Genomic DNA, 20,366 nt, shown 5'->3' on the forward strand with positions numbered 1-20,366 from the left:
AAATAAATAAATAAAAATAACATTATCTGTTTTAAAACAAAGGTTTTTATCATCTTAACAGCAATTTATTTTGCTGATGAAAAAGGCTAGACAAAGCCTCCAAAGAATTTTCTCTTCTTCCTGCCTTAGAGAACAGGATCAGTTAAAGAACCTCAGCCTGGTGAGATCTTACCTTCTGGAAGTCTGAATGGGGAGGGGGAACAGATCAGCCTTCCTGAAATTGTTGAAAAATAAAAATTGATTGTTATGAAATCCGATTCTCACCAGCCCAGTGCTTAATGAGCCCATTCCTTATTTCTCCCTGCATTATAATGCCGTAAAAAGAAAAATAAGACACACGGAGAGAAAAATTAAAAATGAAGCTGAGGCGCTTCAACTCCTGATTTGCAAGCACTAAAAATGGCAGTGCCATTTACCTGTGAAAGAATTATTTTGCACACAGGCGGCTGTGGATGCAAGCAGGCAGGGAAGAATCAAAATTTTATGATCCTTTCTGAGTGCTATTGTTTATCCCTCCTAACAAGAAATGGGGAAGTTAGAAAGTTCCAAGCCACCAGAAAAGGAGTGTGAGATAGTGTTTGGTTTTTTTTTTTTTAAAAAAGACTTTTTAAAAACATGGCAGCTGATTTGATAGAAGGAAGAAAAACATTCAAAGCCTAAGGGGATCCTAGCAGAAAAAGGCAAAAGGTCTGGGTAAAAGGGCCTCTGCAATTATTTAAGATCACTTCCATTAAATGCTTCTTTATTCAACTTAACTGGATAAATTGGAGGCACAGGCCTCCAGGTAAACAGTTAGTGGAGAAACTAGCCTTGGTTTAACAATAACAAAAAAAAAACATTATTTCCAGGCTAACCTATTTATAATACACTTGGTGTGCAAACTAACCTGGAAGCATATTGTCTGCAGCAACACAATCACCTCTCTTTTGTGTGTGTGTAATAGAGGAAATGATTTGTTTGGGGCTGGAGTGTCATTCCCTTTTTCAACCCTATTGCTTCAGAAGATGAGTTCAAGTGGCTCATAAGATCAGGAGGAAGGCAACCAGGTTTTGTGCCAGCAAGAGGCTTGCATACAAAGGCAGCTCCTAGACCCCCTAGTTCGTTTATCTCTGCCTAGCCAAAATTCTTCCCTGAGGAAATCTAGGAGCTGGCCTGGAAAATCTCCTGGGGAGACTAAACAATGGATCAAAGGCTTCACCACACCTGAGACTGGTAGAACTAAATTCACAATGAGTAAAAAGAGGTAAGGAAAGGTCAACGCTTTGCTTAAAATTACTCCTTTTAATTCAGATGCCAGGAATAAATAACCATTAGGTTGAGGAAAGGCCAGGAACGGCATCAGAAAAAGCTTGTACCCCTTTTCTAACCCCTGACTGGAGCTGTGCTCTGGAAAACAAAACAGTGATGATGTGAGAAATCACGAATTGGAATTTAAAAAAACAATGTCTTGGATGGCGGTGGGAATTTGGCGAGGTGACCCATTCCATACCTCCTGGGAAATCCTGCTACATATATAAATGTGGAGTGCGTGATACTTCCACGCAACCCTTCCCAAGAATACAATCGATTGGAATTTCGGTGGGCGGGCTCACACAATACAAGTATGTAACACACCGCCCGTCCACTATTTGCTTGCGTGGGGTGTCTCCGCTGCACGGTATATTCACGCAAAACGAGCCACGGTACCTCTAAAAAGCTGTCATTCCCACGTATCAACACCGCATTTATCTTTACAACAAGGCACGGATCAAACCCGGCCCGCACAACAGCTCGCGGGAAGCGCACGGCCACGTGCCTGGCGTTTGTACACACAACCAGTAGTACGTGACGGCGCAGCCGAGCTTCAACAGTTGCACCCGCGGGGCTCGGAAAGTAACGCTCGTCCTATTCCGAGCCGAGCGGAACCCGACAGCCGCTTCCACGAGGCGTCCCGGGCACACGAAGGCGTGCAAAAGTCGCGTTGTTGCCCGGCGGGCGGGCTGGCTGGCCCGACCAAGCTTCGAACCGCGGCTGCTCGAAGGGGATGCGCGGGTGCCCTCCTCCTCCTCCTCCTCGTAACGCCCGCCGCCCCGTTTGGATCGCGGCGGAGGAACTGGCTGCCTCGACGGTTTTCCGCCAGGCGCTAAGAAAACGGAAATCCCCCCACACACACACGCTTCTCCCACCCAAACGCGGTTCGTCCCGCCACGCCGGTCCTCCCCGGTTCCCCGGACCTCAGCGTCACGCGCGAACTTTGGAAACCCGCGTCAGAGTCTCCTCCGCTCGCTTCTTAGCAAACGCAGCCCAGAGTCGAGTCAAAGTTAGGAAAAAGAGCAGCGTCGTCGTCGTCGTCGTCGTCGGGGGGGGGGGACGGGGGCGGGAAGCTGCCGGCAAACGCTCCCCCCTCCCGAGCCACCCCGCGGTTGCTAGTTCCCGGTCGAAGCGGGCGCTCTCGGCTTCTCGACGTCCCCGCTCCCTCTTCCTCTCGCCTCCGGGACCAAGTTTTGCTCCCGGTGCGAGGTTGCCGTCCCCGGGCCACGCCAACTTCGCCCCTCCGCCCGGCGCTTCCCCGCGTCCGCCAGTCGGCTCCCGCCCGCGGTCGTCCTCCGGCGCGCCTTACCTCTCGCACAAGCCACTGGCTGAGGGCGAGCCGTACCCAGCTGAGGACCTTCATGTTTCAAGGGAGCGATCTTTTCACCAGCATTGAGAGCGGGAAGGAGAGGAGGGAAAAACTGGAGAGAGCCGGAGGGAGGAAGAAAAAGAGAGAAGGAGAGCTTGGAGGGAAAGAGGTGGGGAGGCCGAGAGCTGCGGATTAAGAAAGACCCCCCCCCCTCCTCCTCCTCCTCCTCCCAAAAAAAAAGAAAAGAAAAAAAAAAGACAGGCAATCCTCGGGGTGGGGAGCGGAGCGCGAAAGAGCGGAGCGGGAGAAGAAGGATGAGCAGCAGGTTCTCGGAGCAGCAACCCAAGATGCACCGAGCCCTGACAGGAAGGGAGGGGGGGACAAATGCAGAAAGTTGACTCTGCACTTGAGTGGGGATGGAGCGGGGTGGGGGTGGGGGTGGGGGCGCTCCAGCACAGGCGGGCGTGAGTTGCACGTGCCCTGCCCGGGGACTGAAAGGGGCGGGGGCGGACCTGAAAATTCCGTGTCTCACCAATTCCCAACCCTTAGTACCACAACCCTGGTGGCTGAAGATGTTGCCGTCTTCAGTCTGAAGGCCACGGCCGATCTGGAAGGGGGAGGGATTAAGGAAAGGACCCTCTCTTACCATGTTCATAAGAGGCACGGGTGGGCCAGAACAAGAAACCGGGGGAGGGGGACGTTCTTAAAATAAGGTGGGGGGGCAGCTTAAGGGATTTTGCAAAGGAAGATCTGTGGGTAGCTGGGTTGGTTCTGAATATGTGATCTCAAAGAAAAGGGTAAAGTTTATCACAAAACGACTGTCTGTCTGTCTGTCTATCTATCTGTCTTTGGTCTATATGACTATATATATATATATATATATATATATATGAGATATGTATATCTAGGATATGTATGTATGTATGTATGTATGTATGTATGTATGTATGTATGTGATTCAGCTTTGTTCTGGTATTTTCCCACCTCATTATAGTTGTGCTTTTAAAGTTGTAGCTACGTTTCGGCATATATATATATATATGAGATATTTCGCATAACCCTTGCCTGAGGTGGGAAGACTGCTTGGTGTTAAACCCTTTATTCCATCTGGCAGAAGAAATGTTGGAGAGAGTCAGAAAGAGCCACAAATAGAAAGAGTAGGCTCTGAGCTTTGGCATCTGTTTTCAGCCTAAGGTCGTATCAAAGAAAGAAACGCATAAAAGTATATTTTCATCTCTTTATTTTCTTTTCATGGTGAGAAAGCGGTGGATGGGTTCCTCCGATGGCTTCTATCCTGACTCAGAAGTGTGTGTGAGAGAAAGAAAGAAGAGTGCATCTTATATTTTAAGGAGACTTTACCTCAGTAACAACACTCAATCGAAGCATCTTTGACACACACCCCTCGCTTTCCATAACGTCTAGCATATTTGAGATTTCAGAAGAGTTACAATTAAGAAAACAAGGACCAGAAGGGCATTATGATAAACTTGTTCATCCACCACCAAACTCTTGGTTAACAAATAGTATTCTCCAGCTCATGCAGAGCTTCCTTCTTTCGCCCTTGAGATAATATATATTTTTTAAATGGGAATGCAGTTTCCCCAGCAGAGAACATGTATATCTAGGCTTAAAGCCCGGTGTTATACTCCACCTGGATGGACCACAGGTCACATAAAGAATGTGGCATCCTTCTGGATCTTCAAATGCAGGCAGACACACATATTACAGAGCGGTATTTAGATGCCAGTCCTTCTAATTCAGGGTATAATTATTGCAGACTCTTAGTCTGCCCATTCGTATCCTCCAAGCGGCATGAAAAGGTTGCCTCTTGTATATGCGGAAGGTGCTGTCTCATTGGCAGGCAGTAATTCTTTCATTTCAGCCCAAATAGATATTCAAGGGTTATTTTTCTTTTCCCTCCCCTTGAAGGCTGACATGGCTCTTTGGAGTGCTTAAGCAGCCAAGGCAGAGGGTGACTGGGAGAAAAAAAAAAGAGGAAATAGAGATGGGGGGACAGAAAGACGGAGGAAGCCCCTGCCCCCCAAAACTGAGGTCTTTTAGCTGCTGGCACCAGCAGTTGCTTAGCCTTTAATTGGCCAGCTGGCTAGTTGGCAGCTGGTGCAGCAGGCGCGCTGTTACCCCAATGGTGGCTCTCCGACCTGCTTGGCGTTTGGAAATGGTGGTTGGGAAGCTCATGCCCAAACTGAACAAACAGATCTCCCATTCAGCTGCTGTTTTCCAGGCAAGGAAGTCATGGAGCTTGAGAAAATGCTCAGGTGCAGCTCGAGGTGGCAATTCACTTTCTCAGTGCTGTGTATATTTTGTGGCAAAGCACTAGCTTTTAGCCCAGGGGATTATGGACCATCTTCTAGATAGAAAGAGACTGAATGTTCTATCTGGTTGCAGTCAATGAATGAATGAATGAATGAAAATACTTTCCCATTGGCAAAACTGGATGCTTTTTTGAGCTGGGAACTTGATTAGCCAGTTCCAAGTATCATGAAACTTTCCTCATTTGCTAGTATTCTTACTGAATTGTCCAATATGTATTATTATATGTTATATATATATATATAAGTTTTCGCGAGTACTTACATGTATGGCATTCAGCTTTGTTCGGGTATTTTCCCACATCATTGTAGTTGTGCTTTTAAAGTTGTAGCAATGTTTGGGCAGAATCTCATCTGCCATCATCAGGCTTTTGTATAGTGTTCATCGATGAACGCTATACAGAAGCCTGATGATGGCAGATGAAATTCTGCCCAAACGTTACTACAACTTTAAAAGCACAACTACAATGACGTGGGAAAATACCCGAACAAAGCTGAATGCCACACACACACACACACACACACACATATATCCTAATGAGGCACATTAGCAGCAGTGGCAAATGGAAGGATTTAACATCCACATCTGGGTAGCTGAGATCTCCATGTTACAATACGACCAAGGTGAATCCCTACATTCTTCAGTGTGTGTTTCTTTTTAAAATCTCAGTTGTTTCCCTCGGAAAGGCTTGGTTGTAAGGGTTGAAAATTACCACAAGAGCAGTGTTAGTGGCATCTTTCCAGGGGCACAACTGGAGGAAAAACTCTTTTTAGCAGATTGCCAAGTGGCCTTTTTGCTGGTGGAATTATCTCCTCTTAAAGAGGTTTTCCTGGTGCTGTGGCATTTACCAACAAATGCTTCTTGTTCTGATTGTCATCCTCTTCATTTCTTCTAAAACTTCTAAAATTCACCCAAATAAATATTATTACTTGGGAGTTCATTTTATTGACTTCATTCTCACTATCTAAAGCAGAGGTCTCCAAACTTGGCAACTTTAAGATTGGTGGACTTGAACTCCCAGAATTCTGGGAGTTGAAGTCCACAAGTCTTAAAATTGCCAAGTTTGGGAACCCCTGATCTAAAGCAATGGTGTCCAACCTTGGCAACTTTAGGACCTGTGATCTAAGTTGCCAAGGTTGGACACAACTGCTCTAAAGAGTCTCGTTATCAGGAGGGATACAAAAATTGTAAATGAAACAAATTTTCTGATACTGATCTCACATTGAAATATCATTATATTCCAGGCCTGTCTCAGGTATGGTCCTACTCATGCCTTGCTTTTTCCAACTTTTTGATCATATCTAATGAAATTTAAATACGCTGGGAAAATATAAGCCATCTATAAAGTCTTTGGTGCAGTTCAAGATGCAGTATATCTTGAAAAAGACTGAATTCTTCTCTCGGATATTGTCTAGATATGTGCCTGTAGGTCAGGATAGCATTCTAGCAACCATCCCAAACTGGATGCCTTCTAGATACGTTGAAATTACAGCTCCCAGAATTTCCAAGCAGGAATGTATTTCAGTTTGCAGCCACTGGATACATATCAGAGGGTTTTGTTTTTTGTTTTTTTTAACATTCTGCATTTGCCAGGGGTATATTTATTCCTTTCAGAGTGAAAAACATAACGTTAAATTGATGTTTTACTTGCTTGGGGTTCAGCTTTCTGAATAGATGAGCTAATTGCCGTGCGTCAATCTTACAAATGCAGGCCTGAGAATATAAATACAACAAAAATCGTGAGAGACCTATGTCCAAAGATACATATGAATAGTCGGAATATGAAATATTGAGCTGAGGCAGGGCTAGGGCTTGGATACAGCACATGTCTTGCATTCAGAAGGACTCTAACATGACTGTGTTAAAAAAGCAGCAGTGCCCCCAAATAACCACGGAGCCACTGTTCATCACAGCCATTGGATGCCATCAAGTCAGGCCTGAATCTTGATCTCCATCCTGGTCTCTCTGACAACAAGCCACAGTTCTTCCAAGGATTTTCCAGAGATCTCCTTGACCCCAGCTAGTCTGTTGCATTTGTGTTCTCCTATTTCTTAACCATGCCAAGTGGAGACACGTATTCTAGTCCACCACCACAGAATTACAGTACAAACAGTTCGTTTTGGGACCATTTGAAGTTACAACAGCACTGAAAACTTATCACACCATTTTTCACACTTAATGACCATTGTGGCATCCCCCATGGTCATGCGGTTTACATTTGAATGCTTGACAAGCGGTTCATATTTATGATGGTGGTAGTGTCCCTCTTCGCAACCTTCTGACAAGCCAAGTCTGTCAGAATATTCATGAACTGGCAGAGACATGGTTAACATGGTCAGCCAATGTGAGCTGAATTAGAAACTGAAACTTAAAAGAGAATCTGGGCGTGGCTTCTCTTTACTACTATACTCTGAACCCTGAAACTGCTGCTTGTGTTTTGCTAGTGTTACGTTGGAAGAATCTACTATTGGTATTGTACATTTTCTCATGTTATTATGAATATAAAGAAATGAATGAATCCTGCTGAATCAGTCATCTGTGTGTGCTTTACGGATCTGAATTTCTGCTGCAAAATCTAATAAAGCCAATGGGGAAGCCAGATTCACTTAACAACTGTGTTACTCATTTAACTACTTGCAGTGATTCACTTAAATAAATGTGGTAGGAAAATTCATAAATCGGGGCAAAACTCTCTTAATACATTTCTCACTTAGCAACATAAATTTGGGCTCCATTGTGGTCATAAGCCGAGAACTAGCTGTACATGAGCTTAGTGGGCAGCATCAGGGTGCACTTGATCTAGGACCATGGTGGATTCCTTCTTTATAGCACTTCTGAAACCTGTTTGGTGAGGGGAGGGGGAGAAAGAGCTACATTCTCCTGACAAGCAATCCAACCAAATTAGGACCTTTTCATTTTTCTTTGGGATAAAAGGAAGTGACAGGACTTCAAAAGTGCAATCAGAACTTTCCTGAATTTGAGAACCAGGTAGCAAGACAACTTGGCCAATCGGATTAAGCCTGCAGGCTAAAACTTCTCCATTCTTAGTCACACAACATGAATCGTAGGTCTATGAAAGAACAAGCAGATATGCAGGACCCAAGGAGAGATGAGGACAGGTATAACGTTAAACTATAGGCAGGCCTCAACTTACGACCCATAATCAAGCCCCAAATTCCTATTGTTCAGCGAGATTTGTGAAGTGAATTCTGTCCCGTTTTATGATCTTTCTTGCCCCGGTGGTTAAGCGAGTCACTGCGGTTGCTAAATGAGTTAACACCATTTGTTCAGTGACTCTGGCTTCCTCGTGGCCTTTTCTGATCAGAAGGTTGAAAAAGGGAATCACATGACCCTGGGACATTGCAACCGTCATAAATAGGTAACAGTGGTCAAGTGCTTGAATTTTTGACCACGGGGGGAGGCTGCAAAGATCGTAAGTGTGAAAAACGGGCCTAAGTCCAGAGGTGGTCTTCAGCAGGTTCTAGTTCTGGAGAACCGGTAGCGGAAATTTTAAGTAGTTCAGAGAACCAGGAAATACTCCCTCTGACTGGCCCCACCCCCATCTATTCTCTGCCTCCCAAATCCCAGCTGATCTTCTTTTGGCTGGGTCTTCTTTTTGTTGCCTTGCACAGGAGAATGGAGCTGGAAAGCAGGTTAGTGGGTGGGGAGGGAATGGAGATTTTACAATATCCTGCCACGCCCACCAAGCCACAGAACTGGCAGTAAAAAAAATTGAATCCCACCACTGCCTAAGTCCCTTTTTTCAGTGCCATGGTTAACTTTGAGCGGTCGTTAAACAAACAGTTGTAAGTGGAAGCCTACCTCTATCGAAGGGCAATTGTAAACTAGTCTCACCCACCAGAGGGATTATGCAAACCTCAGTTAACTTTGACCTGTCCTATTACTCCTCTGAGAAAATTCAAGGTTTAGAGCAGTAGAAAATACAAAAGAAAAGAAACAAAAGGGCAGTGACACTCACGGGGCAGTAATGAAGTCCATGGAGACTCCAGTTTTCCAAACAGCCCTTTTTTCAATGAGAACGATTATGCGCTGTCAGATATAAAAAGGCAGGAATTCTGTCTGGGTCGACACCTGTATTGCAAGCACAGGCGGAATAGGCATTTCCAGAGTCATGCATTTGAGATGCCCAGTTATGTAAAGTGAAATAATCAACAAATAAATAAATGTACGTCTACCTGTTCCGATCTCTTACCCAAGGTTAAAGCATTTCGTCAGGTTTGCACCTTTTGAAAAGAATGCAGTGTTATTTTTTTTAATTATGTCACTTTGGGATTACTATATTTCATAATGAAAAGGGGAAGTATAAACGGTAGAAATACAGGTCTATGGAGATTCTCAGTCATCCATGTCATTGTTGTCCCAAAGGTGCTTTTTTCAAGAGGCAGCTGGACTTTCTAGAAAACATCCAGAAAGTCCAGGTTGCCTCTTGGAAAAAAACACCTTTGGGTAGAAATACATACATATAGTACATACATACATACATACATAATAAAGTATTGACTAAATTAATACTGTTGAGAGCTCAAATGCATCTCTACTTAGTAAATCTTCTCATAACCTCTCAGGAAGAGCCAATGTTAACTGTAACTTTGAAAGGCTAGGTAGTAAGTCAAGCCAATAAAAATGCAGCTGAAAGAATCACTGAGGAACAAGCATTTTATTGGCATTTTATTAAAGCAGTAAGAGCCGCAGTAGCGTAGTGGTTAGAATGCAGTATTGCAGGCTAACTCTGCTGACTGCCAGCACTTCGATCTTGACCCGTTCAAGGTTGACTCAGCCATCCTTCCAAGGTCGGTAAAATGAGGACCCAGATTGTTGCTGGCAATATGCTAACTTTGTAAACCACTTAGAGACGGCTGTAAAGTACTGTGAAGCAGTATAATATATAAGTCTAAGTGCTATTACTATTTTATTCGTTTTGCACCTTTTGAAAATAATGCATTGTTGTTTTAATTATGTTACTTTGGGATTATTGCATTTAATAATGAAAATGTGCAGTAGAAATGGTAGAAATACCTACAGAACATAACATACATTACAAAATAAAGACATTAAATTAATCAATACTATTAAGAGCTCAAATACATTCCTACTTAGCAAATCTTCTCATAACCTACTAGGAAAAGCCAGTGTTAGCTGTATACTTGCAATGTCAGGTAGTACCAAGTCAAGCCAATAAGAATGCAGCCTGAAGAATAAGCGAGAAACAAGGGAACCAGTATGATTGGGAAACATTTGAGGTCTGCAAAATTGCAGAACAAAATAAAGACCTGAAAGGAGAGCCTGGGTGGGAATCCTCTTAAACCCCAGGACATTCCAATGAAGGCTGAACCATGGTTATTAGTCACAAATAGCATAAGATGTAGGAAGGCACAAAAAAATCTGGGGAAATTAGGGGTGGCATAGTCTGAAAAAAGTGAGCAAAAATCCCAGAGAGCATTGACTGTTGCCAAAAGGGTCTATGGAAATTCTCAGTCATCCAGGTCATGGTTGTCCCAATGGTGCTTTTTTCAAAAGGAGATTGGGCTTTTTTTTTTCTTTAAAGACGTTTCACTCAGGGGTAGGATTCAAAATTTTTAACAACTGGTTCTGTGGATGTGGCTTAGATGGTGAGCATGGCTTGGTAGTCATGTTATTGGCTGGGTGTGGCCAACTCAATATCACTCACATCGAGGCACGCATCTCCTCGCCTGGCCTCTCATGACTGTGGGGATGCTGCAACAGTTGTAAGTGTGAAAAATGGTCATAAGTCACTTTTTTCCAGTGTCATTGTAACTTTGAATGGTCACACCACACAAGCAAAGTACCAGCAAAGGAGGGGAAAAAAACTCCAAAGAAGTTCCTGAGACAGGAAGTCTAGTCCTGCCAAGAATGTAATAAGGGTTAATGGACAGGTAGTTTCTGTAAGCAACACCAGAATGTTTCCTTCCTGCCTTCCTTACAGGTTTAGGCCAGGAATTTCTTCTAACAACCGGTTATAGTGAATAGGTGTGAACTGGTAGAATCCCACCCCTGGTTTTACTTCACATCCAAGAAGCTTCTTCAGAACTGAAGAAGCTTCTTGGATGAGAAGCGAAATGTCATCCAAAAAACCCCCGAAAAAACAAAGTCCAGTTGCCTTTTGGGACTGAATATTGCCTCATTTTCTTAGAGGTTCCATTTTCACATTCTAAATACATTTTGTGGATGGAATAGAAAATGTTTCTTCAAAGCCAGCTGGTGGGGTCACAGGTGAGGCTCACTTTTAGTCAGGGATTTCCAAACGATATTGTGTTTCTCTGGCATAGGTAATTATGGCCGGCTTTTGCTCAGCATATTCTATTTCTCATCTAGAAGTCTATTAATTTTGCTCCCAGGCTACATATTTTCCAGAGCAACTGAGCTTCTCTTAGTTTGTGTCTCCTAAGCTTTCTCTAACTCCACCTTCCTCACAATGTGCAGCAGATGCTGATCCATCGTTGTTGTCAAAGGAAGGAGATACAGAAGTAATACGCTGGCTGACTCAATGAAGTTATTCCCTTTTTGCAAATGAAATGACTGCCTCCTTATTATTGTGCCTGTTGCATGAAACAGGTTTTACCTTGTCAAAACGTTGATATTTATTTAAACTGGTTCTTCCTTGTTTCCTACAAATGTAAACATGCTTGTTGAAACAATTCTGTCCTTGTAATTCATGTGTCTTGCGTGTAAAATTGAGTAAATTTCCCCAAAGTAATAAATCAGAGGTAATAAAAAGTAATAAATCTCCCCAAATATCAAATGCGCTCCTTTTCAACAGTTCCATAGACTGATTCCTGATCAGACATATGATACATTGCACATCCAAACATGTCGGAAGATGTGTTACTTTCAGCAACTGAGATGACATGTTCAAAAATCACACGGCGAGTTTTCAGCTGAAGTAACTGTTGAATCCGAGACATCTGTCTCCTTTTATTCAATCATTTGTTCATCTGATGGGCACATTGTAATGACTGAAACAAATCTACAGAGCCCAGTAAAAGGACAGGTTCAGAATTCCCAAGCTTAAAATCCAAGGATCTTATCTTTGACCCTTTGACTTCTGACTCATAAGTAGAGGAAGAGGGGGGAAAAAATCAATGATTTTGGCTGTTAAAGGTGCTAAAGGAGAATCACGAAAAGGGGCTGATCACAGAGTGGCGATTGTTGAGAAATAATATATTAAGGTTCTTGTTCTGAAGGAGTTTCAACCTTTAAGATCTGCTGACAGGTAGGTAGGTGTAGTTTTCGTTCCAGCTTAATCTATTTTTGGAATTGGACAGTCAATGTTGCTCTTTCAATGGTGATTATTGATGTTGTTATTTTAATTTCCCTTCTCTGCATCCAGACAGATTTTTGCAGGCTGCCTTGTCTCGTGTAAAATTGGCGTAAAAATATGCAGTGAATATTGCAGATCCACCTCTGGATTTCGTTCCCATTCCTATTGAATGCGTAGATCTCCAGAAGTGTGCAACGGGTCACAGAAGCATTTAGGAAATGGAAAAGACAGTTTGGGCGGGCGGGGGTGGGTGTGTCCTTACACAGGGACCTTTGGCCCTGCACTGCTCAGGAATAGATGCAGCCCTCTGGGCATCTTAATATTTTTGTCTACAGTTTATGATTTCTGCTACTATTTCTGCTATCCCTGCTGAATTATTTGTGATGCAGTTGCAGTGTGACAGAAATTACAAGAAGGAGCAGGGGCATTGCTGGAATTCCTCAGAGCTTGGCAGAAAGGACGGGCTAACACCAGACCTACACCCCCTACACACACACACACACACACGCACACACACAAAGACTTCACTGGTCTTTTGAATGGATGTCCTGTACAAAGCAGAGAGATAGCGCCACTCACTTTGTCCACTCTTCCCTCCTGCTAAGAACATCTGCATTTAATGTTTTCAAAACCACCAATAAAACCAATGCAATGTGGAGAGGATAAGAAAGGGGATAAGAAAGGCTGAGTGCCAAAGAATTGAGGCCTTTGAACTATGGTGCTGGAGAAGACTCCTGTGAGTCCCTTGGACTGCAAGGCGAACAAACCGGTGAGTCCTAGAGGAGATCAACCCTGACTGCTCTTTAGGAGGCCAGATCCTGAAGATGAAACTCAAATATTTTGGCCACCTAATGAGAAGGACTCACTGGAAAAGAGCCTAATGCTGAGGAAGATTGAGGGCAAAAGAAGAAGGGGAAGGCAGAGAATGAGGTGGCTGGATGGAGTCACTGAAGCAGTCAGACTCCGGAGAAGGGTAGAGAACAGGAAGACCTGGAGGAATGTTGTCCATGGGGTCACAATGGGTCGGACACGACTTCGCGACTAACAACGTCAACAATGTGGAGGGAGGCAGGATGATCAAAAGGTGCTATACAGATAGTCCTCGACTTATAACAGTTCATTTAGTGACCATTCAAAGAGAACAGTGTTGAAAAAAGTGACTTACGTCCATTGTTTCACACGTACAACCGTTGCAGCATCCCCACGCAGTCAAAATTCAGGTGTTTGGTGACTGACTCACATTTCTGATGGCTGGCATCTCCCTGTGATCCCCTCTTACGACCTTCTGACAAGCAAAGTCAGCGTAGAAGTCAGATTCCCTTAACAACCGTGTTATTAACTTGAGGACTGCAGGGATTCCCTTAAGAATTGTGGCAAGAAAGGTCGTAAAACTGGAGGCAAAAACTCAGTTTAGTTTAGTTTACTTTATTGTCATTGCACCTCGTACAACGAAATCAAACACCATCTTCAGCACACATCATGACCATGACCATGAAAATAAACACAAACACAGAGTCACTTTTTTCAACACCGTTCTAACTTTGAATGGTCACTACATCACCAACACTGCACTATACAGCAGAATTCAAAAGAGCTACTGCCCTGGGATAGAAGCTGTTAACCACTTAACAAATGTCTCACTTAACAACAGAAATTGTGGGCTTAATTATGGTCACAGGTCGAGGACTACCTGTAATTTTCCCTCCCTGTGATTGGTTGGCTGGAGGGACAGCAGCTCTCTGGCTTTTAAGATTTCAACGATGGAGGCACCACAAGACCATTCCAGTGATCCTTAGTCTATTCCACAGGTTTACAGAGTGAAAAGTAGTGGCAACATACAGATGTCCTTAGGTGTGTTTTACAATGAGTGGAATAATTACCGGAGGAAGAGAGGTGTGGATTATATCTGAATTTTAAAAAACCCTTAACATCGGTATGCCTCCAGCGATTTAGGTAGTGATGGTGTTCCAAGTATTGCAGCAGGCATTGCAGGAACTACTCAGACATTTTGTGGTATTCCCTACCCATAAAACTGCACATCTGCTAAATCCAGTGAAATTATTCTAGCTCTGAAGCCGTCTTGCTTTCCCCCCCGGCCAGTAAAAATGCAATAGTGATAAATAATATAGTTAACAATGTCCTGCCATTTCATAACTTTCTGAACCAACTCTTTACGGTTCATTTATATATGGCGCCCTTTCAAATTATATCTTTGATGTCTTACGAGGTGAGTATATCAGAGTTCTGAATGTGCCAAGGTAAAGGAAATGCCTGAGAAATGATTATAACACATGGAATCATGAATAATGAGATATCTGAATTTTGCTTCCAAGCACATACATGCATAAAAGTTATATGACATTGTCAACTATAGCTTTCCAAAGGAACTCTGGAGTTTGGGGGTTGGGTGAGAAACTTAGGAGAGTTTTTGTTTGTTTGGCTCTTCCTCGCCTTCTCTGGCCCCCACCTTTGAAACTGTCAGAAGTTTCCTTGGAAAAGAAAAAAAAGAAAAAATACTGACATCCATCTAAAGCAGTGTTTTTCGAATTTGCCAGCTTTAAGGTTGTGGACATAACTTAAAACTACTTCAAGTCACCAAGTTTGAAAAACACTGATCTAGACCAGGGGTCTCCAACCTTGGCAACTTTAAGACTTGTGGACTTCAACTCCCAGAATTCCTCAGTTGCCAAGTTTGGAGACCCCTGATCTAGAGCATACGTGGATCCAGATATTCAAGGTGGCCCAGTGAAGCGCATTACACCATAAATACTTTAGAAAAGTTCGGGTTTTTGTTTCTTAATTATAACAGATACCTATTAAGGATCATTGACTTAAAAACAGGTTGCATTAGGTAAATGTTGACTTCAATATGTTTCTTATGCAACTGAAAAAATATAAATGTAATAAATATCAATAAATATCAATGTAGGAGATAGTAAGGCCAGCCCAGCTATTAGAATTCAGAATTCCTAGCTAGCACTGGTTGCAATGCTGGATGTTGAGATGTCAGCATAGCCATAGCAATAGCACTTAAGACTTATATACTACTTTACAATGCTTTACAGCCCTCTCTAAGTGATTTACAGAGTCAGCCTGTTACCCTCAACAATCTAGGTCAGAGGTCTCATTCTCACGGCCCGCAGACCAATTGCACCCCACAGGACGATATCCTGTGGCCCTCACCGTGATATGAAAGTATAATATTAGTGTATAATATAAATATAAAGTACAATATAAAGTATAATACTATGTGGCCCAGCCTCCTCCAGTGGCCCTCAGGTAAATTGTGTTTGAGACCCCTGATCTAGGTCCTCATTTTACCCACCTCAGAAGGATGGAAGGCTGAGTCAACCTTGAGCCAGTGAGAATCAAACTGCCAAACTGCAGACAGACAGCAGTCAGCAGAAGTAGCCTGCAGTACTGCATTTCTAACCACTGTTCCACCACAGTTCATATATATAGTTGGTTTCAGAGACAGGGGTATGTTTACGTGTGTTTTGGGCCTCCCATGAATCTTCTCAATTGCCTTCAGGTGGCCTCAGGTAGAGTGAAATAAGCACCACTGAATGGAAGAAAGTGTCAACTGACTGTTTGATCAACTTCTGTCCGTGCACAATTTGTTCTCGGTCTTGGCCCACCGAATGTTGTGGCCTCACCGTGGTGAGGGATAAGATTGTTGTTGACCTCCCTTCTGAAGTGAGTTCCTGGCTGGTGTGGGAAGTGGAATTCAGCCTGACAGCTGCAGCCTCTGTCGGTGGGTGATGAAGAATCTGTTTGGGGACAAGTTGCCGATGGAACTGCAGACAAAAATCATAGTGGACATCTCTCCCCTGGAAGCAGCAATGTCAAATTGGGCATGACAGATGGGAAAGGAGCGAGCAGCATGAAATTGCTACATAGAATGGCCTGTGTGGGTGGAGAAAAACAGAGGACGAAAGTCCATCCACACCACCAATAAGAGGAAGTCACCAAACGTTTGTTAGGTTGGGTACATTTTGCGGGCAAGATGCCCCATTCAAAAGAGATTTCAAGAATAATTAGACCGGCTTTCATCACTTTAGCAAGGCCTCGGGTTCTCCAGCATTTCACACATAACAGAAAAAAGTTCAAGCCAGATGTGTGATATGCTCCTCAAGGTCTATCAGATGAGATTAGAATTACAAGCAAACTTTTATCATAAATAGAATCCACTGATTATAGATACACTCTTGAAAACATCTGAACCATTTCTGTGTTAGATTTCAACCAGGAGGCTGAGGTGGCATAGATAACACTCCTTCCTCTAATTTTATCCCAAGATGACAATGTATGAGTTAAAGTATGTCGAGAAAATGTTGCTGGCCCAGAAACTGTCAATGAATTTTTATGACTACAGGTGCATCTGACCTTGGTCTCCTTAGAGTCCAGGCCAGCATCCTACTCTTTACAAGTTCCTGACTCTCAATTGATCCAAGTCCTGATAATCTAGGTACCCCCAGACAAAAGTACAAGATGCCATAAAAGCATAATATTTTATTAGATGAGATGGCACAAAAGAAGAGATGTCATTCTCTGTGTTCCTTAAAATATCTATATTGTACACCTATGAGCCGTGGTGGCACAGTGGTTAGAACGCAGTATTGCAGGCTAACTCTGCTCACATTGCCAGTTCAATTCTTTTGATCAAAGTCATGTAGTAAGTCAAGCCAATAAGAACGCAGCTGAAAGAATCTCCGAGGAACCAGGTTTTTTAATTGGCATTTTATTAAAGCAGTAAAAGCCGTGGTGTAGCATCGGTTAGATTGCAGTATTGCAGGCTAATTCTGCTGACTGCCAAGGCAACTGCCAGCAGTTCGAACCTGACCAGCTCAAGGTTGATTCAGCCTACCATCTTTCCAAGCTCAGTAAAATGAGGGCCCAGATTACTGGGGATAATATGCTGACCCTGTAAACCGCTTAGAGAGGGCTGTGAAGCACTATGAAGCTGTATATAAGTCTAAGTGCAATTGCTATAATATATAAGAAGGGCTGGATTCACAAGTTGTGCAAAAGCATGGGTAACATTTTTGATTAAGCTCTCACTGGCTGATGGGTGCTTTTGCCAAGGCCTGTGACCTGGTTTGCAATGATGGCCGAGTTCATCCGGGGGCTTGCCTGTTTGGTGAACCAGATCAGCGCCAAATATGAGGCTAAGCGCATCTAAAGCTGCAGTGCTGTTTGTGAGCGTTTGTGAGATGCCTGGGCAGCAAAGGAGATGCCAATTTTTGTTCTTGTCTCTTCCACAGGTATGACCTTGCCACAGTGGTGGGATTCAAATTTCTTTTACTACCGGTTCTGTGGGCGTGGCTTGGTGGACGTGGCAGGGGAAGGATACTGTAAAATGTCCAGTCAGAGGTGGCATTTGCCGGTTCTCTGAACTACTCAAAATTTGCGCTACCGGTTCTCCGGAACTGGTCAGAACCTGCTGAATACCACCTCTGCCATGCCAGCTTCCCTGAATTAACCAGCAAATAACAGAAATCCCTCCCCGCTCCCCCAAAAACAACCCAGAGAGAGGGACAGAGGAAGAAAATATTTGCAATGTCCATTCTGATAGCATTTCCCACCCCAATCATTTCATCTCCAGCGAGCTGAAAATGCTGCCTGGCATTTCAGCAAGTGCCTCAATTGCATTGCTTGGCACCTCTCCATATATATTTTTTTTGGTTCCCCTCGCCTGATTTTTTCTGGGTTGCCTGGGTACCCCACTGATACATTGCTGAAGCCTTCCCTGTTGTCTTTGAAAAATAACAAATACCTATATTAAATGGATCGACAGCAGCCCTGAGCCTCAGATCTATTTTCATCTCAGCTCTTTGTTCAGATATATCGGCTCTGTAAATCTCTTCTAAAGGGTTTATTTTAGGGGGAAAAAAGAGGAGGGGAAGAGATTGCAAATTTTTCCTCCTCATTTATTTCCTTCCCTTTTTAAATCTTGAGATGTTTTCTTATAATCCTTTTAATTCCACAATTTCCAGCCTCTTTGGAATATTAAGCTACGAGGACATGAAAGCCTCATTGCATATTCCAGGGTTTCAGGCGGCAAGGAATGGCAGTAGCAGACAAATGTTTAATTTTCACCACCTTCAGCTCAGGAATCGCTGTGGGTTAGGGAGGCAGAGGTGGGAACCAAGGCGCTAGACTGGAGACAAGAGCTGCATGCTGCATTTAGTCTCACTTGTGCTGGTGCAGTTCTAGCTTTCTTCTGTTTAACAAATGTGACACGGGCTCCTTGCTTTGTCCTCATTTGGGGAGCCCCCAGATAGACGATGTCCCAGAGAAAGAGAAGATAGACAATGGGGCTTAAATCCTCAATTCTGTCAGGGACAGTTTCACACACCAAGAGTCTGGGATAAAAGGAACCTGGTGAAAAGCCCCTGATGTTTTACTTCTCATGGTCCTTCAAGTAGTTCTCCTCAGTCAGAACTTCCAAATTCACCTCACCAGCTTTCTCAAGTCAGGGGGCTGCAGTTGCCTACATAATAGGTATAATTTCCCAATTGCCCACAGGCAGGATCATTCAGGGGCAAGGGGAATATAGACCAGCTTCATTTCCAACAGTGTCATTATTTACCTGAGGGGATTGCCTGTCACCATTTGCTTTTCCCCCGGCCATGCCAGCCCTCTGTTCTCTGAGAAACTCGCTTTGGGAGGAGATTTAAGGGGCTGGTGCTGGGGAGGGGTGTATGAATTCAGGAGTGCTCCTTGCCCAAGGAGACATCACACAGGGCTGTGTGAGCTAGCCCAGTGTTATCTACCTCACATTTCTTCAACCAATGGCCAGGCTGCCACTGTGATGCGGATAGTCCAGCCCACCCAGAGACCAGCCACTTCCAGAAAAGTGGCTTAACTGGTCTCTGTTCAAAGTAAGGCGGATTAGAAAAGAGTGCTGGGGAGAAGCCTTTGAGGCAGTTTACTGTGGAATTTTTGGATGTGTTTGTGGCAGAGGAGATAAAAGCTTTCTCCAGAAACGGCTATATCCTGTCAGCCATGGGATGATGCCCGATAACTTCCTGGCTGTGTCAGATCAGGCTGAACAATCTGATCCAAGGCTGGTATTTTAGAGCAAATACTGTGTTTCTCATAAAATAAGGCCGGGCCTTATTTATTTATTTTTTGAGCCCTGAAAAATGGCTAGGACATCTTTTCGGGGGTGAATTAATTTCTCCCCCCCCAGCGCACCAGTGCCGTCTCCAACAACAGCATCTGAGTCGCTCCCGCTTTCCCCCCATCCCCGTAACAACAGGAAAAAAAAGATTTTGAGGTACCTGGGAGCGCCGCGCCCACCTGTCCATGGTGAGAGAGAGCCCGAAGCCCCCCATCCTTTCCACCCCTCACCCAGCCCGTCCCCATCCCCACGCATCTCCAAATGTGCTGGCAGCTCCAAATGCTGCAGCGGAATGGGCATCAGGCAGAGGCGCTGACTCAGCGGGGCTCAGCTCAGAGGAGGATGCAGCCCAGGCCGTTGCCTTGCCTCCCTGTCCACAGATGGGTGGGCGCTATCACTGCCTCGGGCAGCCTCTCCCGGTGGCACCTTCAGGTTCGTGCTGGAGGGACTTGGGAAGGAAGCCAAGCTCAGGTCGGCCCGGCTCTTTTGCTTGGCAGGCGGGCGCACACCCGCGGCTCGCTTTCCTGGCTCTGCCCAGCCCGCACGGCTCTGGAGCGGCCCTGGCAGGATGAGCGGAGGGTCGGCAGGAAGGCACTCGCTGCCTTGGTGAGAGCTCTGCTACTGGGAAGGAGGGCCTGCCTGTCAGCTGTGCTGGGCGCCCCAGGCAAAGCTCTTAGTGCTCTGCCTGGCACCAGGCAGGGATGGCGGCTGGGCGCTTCTCCCGAGGTGGGCCGATCCTGTGCTGAGATTCGCCTCCCCACATGGGGTTGGGCTGCCCTCTCGGGCAGGAGATGCCTTGTTGCAGTAGGGTGTCGTTTTAAAAATAATTCACTTTACCTTCGAAGGCAAAGGGAAGGCGGCGACAGGAGCGCCTGAAGCCAAGTGTCTCCGCAGGGCTCCGGTTGCAGGGAGGAGCCCTGGCTGGCCGCAGGTGGCTGTGCCAAACCCCGCGGCGTTGCTCTAACACCGTGGCAGCAAGGGAGAAGGGAAAGCAACGGTGGCGGAAGGTC

At 44.7% G+C, this 20,366-nt stretch overlaps 1 protein-coding gene across 1 annotated transcript in view; it reads right to left on the reverse strand.

The window, feature by feature from the left end:
* The window catches only part of NXPH4 (neurexophilin 4), a 113,010-nt gene extending 110,082 nt beyond the window's left edge, over window positions 1–2,928 (reverse strand). The window contains exon 1 of the mRNA XM_087925457.1: window positions 2,600–2,928. Coding sequence (XP_087781583.1) covers window positions 2,600–2,653 — 54 coding nt within the window. The 5' untranslated portion in view covers window positions 2,654–2,928. The remainder of the gene's footprint in view (window positions 1–2,599) is intronic.
* Between the last annotated feature and the right edge of the window lie 17,438 nt (window positions 2,929–20,366).

Source organism: Pseudonaja textilis, chromosome 2 (assembly GCF_049901715.1).
Source record: "Pseudonaja textilis isolate UNSWEBS1 chromosome 2, rPseTex1.2, whole genome shotgun sequence".
NCBI classification, from domain to species: domain Eukaryota; kingdom Metazoa; phylum Chordata; class Lepidosauria; order Squamata; family Elapidae; genus Pseudonaja; species Pseudonaja textilis.